Source organism: Nicotiana tabacum, chromosome 6 (assembly GCF_000715075.1).
Source record: "Nicotiana tabacum cultivar K326 chromosome 6, ASM71507v2, whole genome shotgun sequence".
NCBI classification, from domain to species: domain Eukaryota; kingdom Viridiplantae; phylum Streptophyta; class Magnoliopsida; order Solanales; family Solanaceae; genus Nicotiana; species Nicotiana tabacum.
This window is the reverse complement of record NC_134085.1, coordinates 177,377,829-177,386,311: the sequence shown is the minus strand read 5'-3', so window position 1 is coordinate 177,386,311 and position 8,483 is coordinate 177,377,829. Positions and strand designations below refer to the sequence as shown.

At 36.5% G+C, this 8,483-nt stretch overlaps 1 protein-coding gene and 1 long non-coding RNA gene across 2 annotated transcripts; both read left to right on the top strand.

Moving 5' to 3' along the window:
- The first annotated feature begins 1,529 nt into the window (after window positions 1–1,529).
- On the top strand, window positions 1,530–2,503 carry LOC142182206 (uncharacterized). The gene is made up of 3 exons (XM_075256257.1): window positions 1,530–1,704; window positions 1,774–2,055; window positions 2,190–2,503. Exons 1-3 carry the CDS (start codon window positions 1,530–1,532, stop codon window positions 2,501–2,503), a joined length of 771 nt encoding a protein of 256 aa, XP_075112358.1.
- A 1,142-nt stretch (window positions 2,504–3,645) lies between these two features.
- Window positions 3,646–7,995, top strand: LOC142182087 (uncharacterized). Its single transcript, XR_012710988.1, has 3 exons — window positions 3,646–3,775; window positions 4,123–4,214; window positions 7,693–7,995. It is a non-coding gene; the product is annotated as an uncharacterized LOC142182087 (long non-coding RNA).
- Window positions 7,996–8,483: the final 488 nt, after the last annotated feature.

Here is an 8,483-nt window from a genome sequence, read left to right as displayed (position 1 = left end):
GGTATATATGGTAGTCTCTTTTTCTTGCTTATAGAGAAACACAAAACTGAGACAATAGTAGTTGCCGCAATACGCAAAGACGAGAACTTCTCTTCTCTCAAGTAATTAAGAAGACAAGAACTATGGAAAGAAAACCCTAAACGAATGGCGGAGTTAAATGATGTGAATGTTGTAATATAATGGACTATTTATAGATATTTGATCAGGTTAATTACAACAACGAAAATTTAGGAAACAAATTTTAGGAGAGAAAAGAAGTGTTGATTTCTCAGCTTGAGACTCAAGTTAGTTTTTTCCTAATCATTATATACAATGCGTAAGTTTTTTACAATTGAACAAATTAGTACAGTTGTGAACAGGTGAAACTCAAAATATAGTTTCTCGTTCCTTTTACTTTTTTTCTCTTTCTTTACAATTTATTTATTTTCTCTTACTCCACTCATCCAATAAAAAATTGTTGGGTTTTGTTATTAATAATAAAAGAGGTGTGAATGGAAAATGGTGGGAAACGAAATGAAGGGAAATGAAATTTTGAATTAGTTCACTTTACTAATGCACTGCATTTTCTCATTGGAAGAAGGAAAGAAAATCTCTGTGTATATATATAGAAGCTCATCTTCTAGTTCTTAAAGAGTTAAGAAGAATTGGTGCCTCGCGCCGTCGTCGTCGCTCGCTCGGCTTCGGCTTCGGCTTCAGAACCAAAATGTAAGCATTTTGTGTGATTTGCTCCGCCATTTGAATTCGCCGAAATTCTGTGATTTGAAATGCCGCTATCACAGAATTGTTATTCCGTTCTATCCTGGGAGGAATTAATCCGCAACCTTGGGCATTGTGATGGGATTAAATTCCTTAAGGAAACACAAGAAACTTGTGGGCTCAGAATTTTTTCTGCTTTCATTTTTTAAACTAAAGTTTCTAGTTTTCTGGTTTTTGAATACAGAGTTCTAACAAGCTTAAGGAATTTATTGTTTTATTTCTGTATTCAATCTTACTTTCTGCTTTGGGAGACTAAAATCTTATTGATTTTCTACTCCCGTTTTGGAGATTATAATCTTTGGAATTTCTACTCCAGTTTGAGATTAAAATCTTTGTCTTTCTACTCAATTCGAGATATAAAAACTCGGTTGTTTGTATTCGGTTTGAAGATATAAAAACTTCACCGAGATACTAATTCTGTTTGTCAATTTCTTTTACAGAAAAATGAAAACGAGTGCGGAACAACAGAATGGTTCTGTTGGGACTACTGCTGCAACGACAAATGCGTCTTCAAGTCGCACAACTCCTGCACCGGCAGAAAAGCCCGAAAAATTTTCCCGCATGGACTTTAAACTCTGGCAACAAAAAATATTCTTCTATCTGACCACTCTCAGTTTACAACGCTTTATTAGCGAAGACGTTCCATTCTTGGGAGAAGAGACTCAGGATAATGAACAATTTGTGGTCACGAAGGCATGGAAGCATTCTGACTTCTTTACAAAAATTATATATTGAGTTGTTTGGAAGATGGCTTGTACAACGTTTACAGTATCATGGAGACTTCGAAAGAGTTGTGGAACGCTCTTGAAAAGAAGTATAAAACGGAAGATGCTGGACTAAAGCAATTTGTTGCCGCAAAATTCTTGGACTTTAAAATGGTGGACAGTAAGTCTGTCATAACTCAAGTTCAAGAATTACAAGTCATCGTTCATGACCTCCTTGCCGAAGGTATAAATCGAATCAATATTTTTATTAAAGAAATTGATTATATTATCAATCATAAATTTATGATTGTAGGTATGGTCATAAATGAAGCGTTTCAAGTTGCGGCATTTATTGAAAAGCTGCCTCCGCTGTGGAAGGACTTTAAAAATTACTTGAAACATAAACGCAAGGAGATGACGCTTGAAGACCTTAATGTTCGTCTACGGATTGACGAGGACAACAAGGCTGCCGAGAATAAGTCTCGTGGAAATTCAACAATAATGGGTGCAAATATTGTTGAGGAAGCTTCAACGAGTAAAAAGAGAAAGAAGCTGTCTGGACCAAAGAATTACCTAAGCAAGAAGAAATTCAAAGGTAATTACCACAATTATGGAAAGGTTGGATACAAGGCTACTGAATTCGTGCACGAAAGAAGGATAAGAAGAAAAGTCAAGCAAACATGATTGAGAAGAATAATGAAATAGACAATTTATGTGTCATGCTTTCAGAATGCAACCTAGTCGGAAATCCTAGAGAATGGTGGATTGATTCGAGAGCAACACGATATGTTTGTTCTAACAAGGAGTTGTTTACTTCTTATTCTCCTGCTGGACCCAACGAGACAGTTTTTATGGCAAATTCTGCTACTGCAAAAATTGAAGGAACATGCAAGATAGCTTTGAAGATGACTTCTGTAAAGATTGTGACTCTAAAAGATGTTCTTCATGTTCCTGAAATGCGGAAGAATTTAGTCTCGACATCACTTCTAGTCAAGAATGGCTTTAAGTGTAAGAATGAAATATATGTGGAAAAGGTTACCTGACTGAGGGCCTTTTCAAACTCAATTTAATTGTCATTGATATGAATAAAATTTCAGCTTCTTCTTACTTGCTTGAATCAAATAATTTATGGCATGAACATTTAGGCCACGTCAACTTTAAAACTTTGCGAAAAATAATTAATTTGGAAGTATTGCCTATATTTGAATGCAATAACTCAAAATGTCAAATATGTATGGAATCAAAGTATGTTAAGCATCCTTATAAGTCAGTTGAAAGGAATTCAAATCCTTTCGACTTAATTCACACAGATGTTCACGACATGAAGTCAATACCATCTCGCGGTGAGAAAAGGTATTTCATAACTTTCATTGACGACAGTACTAGATATTAATATATTTACTTCCTTAATAGTAAAGATTAAGCAATAGACGAATTCAAGAAATACAAAAATGAAGTTAAAAAGCAACTAAATAAAAGATCAAAATGATAAGAAGTGATAGGGACAGTGAATATGAATCTCCTTTTGAAGAAATATGTTTGGGAAATGGCATTATTCACCAAACAAATGCCCCTTACTCACCGCAATCTAATGGAATTGCGGAAAGAAAGAATAGAACGTTAAAGGAGATGATGAATGCCTTGTTAATAAGTTCTGGTTTACCTTAGAACTTGTGGGGGGAAGCTATTCTTACAGCTAACCGGATACTAAATCGAGTTCCCCATAGCAAAACACAATCCATTCCATATGAAAAATAGAAAGGAAGGAAACCCAACTTAAAATATTTTAATGTGTGGGAGTTTTTGGCTAAAGTGTAAGTTCCTAAACCGAAAAAGGTAAAAATTGGACCAAAAACCGTTGATTACGTTTTCGTAGGTTATTGCAACAAATAGTAAGGCAACAAGAAATTGGATTTTTAGAGGCAACATATAGCGGCGACCCTAAATGTTGCTACAAAGGTTATACCTTTAGCAGCGACATTAATAAGTCGCTACTAAAAGTGATTATTTAGTAGCGACTTTTCTGAGGTCGCCTCTAATGTGGCTGAAATTTTCAGTACCCGCTAAGACTAAAGTTTTGGCTTCATATTATTTGTGACGACTTTAAATCGTCGCTGCTAAAGCCGTATTGGAGAGACTGGGTCGCTATTAGGCCCTCTTACAAAATAAATTAAATAAAACTATCAAAACCAGTACAAAGTGCACAATACGTTCTCTCTCTCTCTCTCTCTCAAATCTCTCCTCCCTCTCTAATATCCCTTCTCTGCTAAAAGAACATAGCAATGGATTATCTTCTCCAAATCTCTCATATCAAGGTAAGAACCTCAATTATCAGGTTTGTGGTCAAATCCCTAATTTCCCCCTTTTTCTTTAAACGAAAAAAATGATCGAGTTTTGTGGAGGAAAATCGCATATCCGATTTCTCTCATATAGTTGCTGAGTTTTCCCTAATCTCATCAAATTCTGAGTTTTTTGCATATGTTTAACTGAAAGCCCATATTAATTTTATATAAATTTATGTTTCGATTTTTTTATAAGGATTCTTTATTCTGTAAGGTAAAATCTTCAACATGCAATTAGGGATTATCATTATTTCATTGATTTTACATTTGTATTCTCAGATTTTATCTAGAATTTCTCTGAACCATTTGATAATCTACAGGAATACAAAAAAAAATCATACAAAAAGACCCATTTGAAGCCTATTTGGTGATTTTCAGTGTTGACAGAACTCTCACTTATCTCTTTCTTTGGGTAAGTTAAAAGTCTCTTCTTGAAAGACCTATTGCATGTTGGTATTCCTCTTGAATGATTGTTGCTGGATTCTAATTCTTTTGGTAACCTTTCTGGCCTTTGTGTTAATTATATCTCTGTCCCTGCCTGTGGATGGGGTTTTATAATTACTTTAAAGATTTCAATACGATGATAAATTTGTCAGTTGTTCAAAATTGATACTTTGAATTTGTGGTTGATCAAATACTGCACGTGAATAACAATGACAAGCTGCACATAGCCATGGTACTCATGTATTCCTTACTATATGATAATAATGATGCTATACATCTTTTATTCCTTTTTGTTCTATATTTTCCCTCTAATCACAATTTCAATTAATTCCCTTCAGCATATTTTTTAGTTTCATTCATTGCATTTTCTTGCAACTACCTGTTTATGAGACCAATGTAAAGTGGAACTTCAAAACTTATTTACTGCCATGTGCTGTGATTGTGAACAAAAAAAATGGAAGCCTAATGAGATGAGGCTTTCTTTCGATAAAAAATAGTTACATCTTTGTCTTCTTTATTCGATAAAAAACTATAAACTAAAGTTGTAGTGTCATTAAAGTTTCTTTATTTGATGATCTAGCAATGTGTTTCAACATGAGCAGAAACTGAGACTATAGATCTCTCTGTTGTCATACTCTAGTTTTTAGTTATTGTACATTTTTCAAGTCTAAGAGAAAACTGCTCTGAAATTGTCACCTTTTGCTTTTATTACTTGTGAACTTCAGTAGGACATTAATTAATTTTCCCCCAATTATAGTGTGGTTCTGGTTTTGATTGCTTATTTGGGTTTCCCCTAAAATCTTTTTACTTTCTGAAAAATTTGTTAAAACAGTTTTCAAATTTTTTCCCTTTCTCAACTTATAAGAAATCAACATTCTTTTCTCTGGAATTGATTTGATACCCCTCTATTCTTTTCATTTAGAGTAAGTTCAAAATTGGATTTAGCGTCGATATTTCTTAGTAAAATCTCAAAACTATGTTTCTATGTCGTATATTTGTTAATTTTTTTTGGATGTCTATTCTAGTTCCAGAGCCTCAAGTGTGAAGTTCCCTTTAACTCTTCCTCATTATTATGGAGTTTTTTCTTAAATGTTCTAAAAGAAAATTGCTTAACTAAAAGTCAGTAACGAATTCATAACTCCTATAACGATTCGATTGGTCATTTTAAGAATTAACGCCCCGATCCCCTATAAACTATTTTTTCCATGTTTATTTCTGCTATTGTGAGTTGCTGGAAGGATTTATTTGGAGTTTCAGAGTGTTTTGGGACACTTAGTCCCTAAATGAGAGTTTAAGTTTTAGAATTTGGATGGTAGTCAGAGAAGTGTGAAGACCGCCTCGGAATGGAATTTCGTTAGTTCCGTTAGCTCCATTGGGTGATTTCGGGCTTAGGGGCGTGTTCGGATTGTGTTTTGGAGGTCTTTAGCTTATTTAGGCTTGAAATGCCGAAAGTTGAATTTTTGAAGTTTTCGGTTCAATATAGAGATTTTGATCTAAGGGTTGGAATGGAATTTCGAAAATCAGACTAGCTCCATAGTGTTGAATGCGACGTGTGCGCAAAATTTCAGGTCATTCGGACGAGGTTTGATAGATTTTTTGATCGAAAGCGGAAATTTGAAGTTTTGGAAATCCTTAGGCTTGAATTGGAGAGTGAATTGTGGTTTTAGCATTGTTTGATGTAAAACAAAGGTTGGAATAAGTTCGTATAATGTTTTAGGATTGGTTGACATGTTTAGTTATGGTCCCGGGGGCCTCGGGTGAGTTTCGGATGCTTAACGGAAGTTGAATTGGACTTAGGATAAATAGGAGGTTGGCTGAACCTGTCATAACTGCACCTGCGTGTTTTGAACCACAGGTGTGGCAGCACAAAAGCGGTTGAAGTACCACAGAAGTGGTCTGAGGCGTAATGGGATTTGACCGCAGATGCGGGCCATGCACCGCAGAAGCGGCACCGCATCTATAAAAAGGAAGTCGCAGGTGCAGAAATCTCCTTTTAATGAAAAGTTGCAGGTGCAACTTGGTCTACGCAGAAGTGGTACTGCAGGTGCGGTCCCAGAGATGCAGATGCGGTTTCACTGGTCAGAAAAGGGCAAGAAACGAGGGTTTAGTTTCAAAAGCTTAGAAATTGATTTGGGAGCTCGGGTTTGGCAATTTTGCGAGAGATTTTCACCTGGGTGTTTTGGGTAAGTAATTCTTACTCGGTTTTGATTAATTTCCACGAATCTATGCTTAAATTCATCCTTTAAATTCAAATTTAGGGTGAAAATTTGGAGAAAAAGTGGGAAAGTTCTTAGGCATAATTTTGGAGTTTTGATCAAGAATTTGATGTTGTAGTGGAGTAATTTTTGTATAAATGAATTCATGAGAGTGTGAGGATTCCGAATTTGTAAATTTTACCCGATTTTGAGACGTGGGCCCGATTGACTTTTTGGGCGATTTTCCTAATTTCGTGTATTGGCTTCGATCTCATTAGTTGAATTAGTTACTTGAAGTTATATCTACATTATGCAATTACTTTGAATAGATTTGGGTCATTTGGAGTCAGATACTCATGGCAAGAATGTGGTATTGAGTTGATAGAGCAGGTTCAAGGTAAGTGGCTTGCTTAACCTTGCGTGGGGGAACTCCCCTTAGGATTTGGTATTGTTATATGAAATGCCTTGTACGTGAGGTGACGAGTGGGTACATGTGCTAATTGTTGAAAATCCTATTTTCATTAAATAACTATAATTGAGTTTTCTTTCGTGTTTATGCTACCTGCAATTTAATCCTACTGTTAGCTTAAGGAAGAATGTCTAATTGACTTAATTGCCTTACTTGCTCAAACTGCTTTATTTGAAATTTCGTGCACCATGCTAGGTTAGAAATATCTGTTTACCTGGGTATAGAATTTGGACTGAATTGAATATTCTTCGTGTTGCTGCTGTGTGTTTACTTTGGGACTACAAGACGGTATCCCGGGAGATCCCCTGCATGTTTACTTTGGGACTACGGATTTGTATTCCGGGGGATCCCCCTGCACTTTTATATTGGAATTACGGGACTGCACCTAGTAGATTCCCCCAGTACTGGATATTTACATTTAGGACTACGGATCGGTATTCCGAGAGATCCTCATGCACTATGAGTTGGACTACGGGACGACACCCGGGATATCTACTGGATATTTATATTTGGGACTACAGGATGGTATCTTAGGAGATCCCCGGCTGTTATCCCTGTGTTGAGCTGTATTTTTCTTCTGTGATTATTTTGTCTCTATTGCAGTTATTATTACTCTTTTACCCTGTATTACTTTAATATTGTTTCTATCTTTATATATTATTGTGCATGACTGTAGGGTCCTAACCTTCCTCGTCACTACTCGACCGAGGTTAGGCTTGGCACTTACTTGGTACCGTTGTGGTGTACTCATGCCCTTTCATTCACATGTTTTTCATGTGCAGATCCAGGTACTTCAACTCAGCCCTACTACCCTTGAGGGGAGGCAATTCTCCAGAGACTTCGAGGTATATCTGTCGCGTCCACAGACCGAGGAGTCCCTTTCAATTCTATCTTGTAGTGATAGCCCTTCTATCATTTTTATTGATGTAGACATTCCGGAGTTAGAGCATTTTTATTATATTCATAGCTTGTGATTCATGGGATTTCGGGTTTTGGGCAGTTGTTCAGTTTGACAGTTATATTTGTATATGACGAGAGACATCTTAAACCTTCATTATATTATTCTATAGTTTTTATTTGTTTTATCTGTTGTTTTTCCCCTTTTCCAAAATTGTTAGGCTTACCTAGTCCTAGAGACTAGGTGCCATCACGATAGTTCACGGAGGGTGAGCTAGGGTCATGACAAGTTGGTATCAGAGCTCTATGTTCCAAGGAGTCATGAATTATAAGCCAGTTTATTAGAGTCTCGCGGATCGTTACAGAGACGTCTGTACTTATCTATGAGAGGCTATGTAACTGATAGAAAAATTCCACTTTATTTGATTTCCCTATCGTGCGAGATTTTTGATATCACAATTTTAAACTTTTGTCTTCTATTCTCTCAACCCGAGATGATCAGGCACCCGCGCCCCCTATTGGAGCGGTTAGAGGTCGAGGCCGGGGTAGAGGCCGAGAACGCGCACGTGGTGCGGCCAGATAATCCATGCGAGATGCTACTGAGGAGCCACCAGCAGCTCCCGCTGGAGCCCAGGCACCTGATATCCCTACTTCTATTACTACTCTAGCACTCCAC

What these genes read in the sequence shown, in the direction of transcription:
- LOC142182206 (XM_075256257.1), top strand. Translation starts at nt 1,530, where the DNA reads ATGGAGACTTCGAAAGAGTTGTGGAACGCTCTTGAAAAGAAGTATAAA. An exon ending in TCATGACCTCCTTGCCGAAG is followed by an intron (nt 1,705 to 1,773) that starts GTATAAATCGAA and finishes TTATGATTGTAG; the next exon opens with GTATGGTCATAAATGAAGCG. An exon ending in AAGCAAGAAGAAATTCAAAG is followed by an intron (nt 2,056 to 2,189) that starts GTAATTACCACA and finishes TCATGCTTTCAG; the next exon opens with AATGCAACCTAGTCGGAAAT.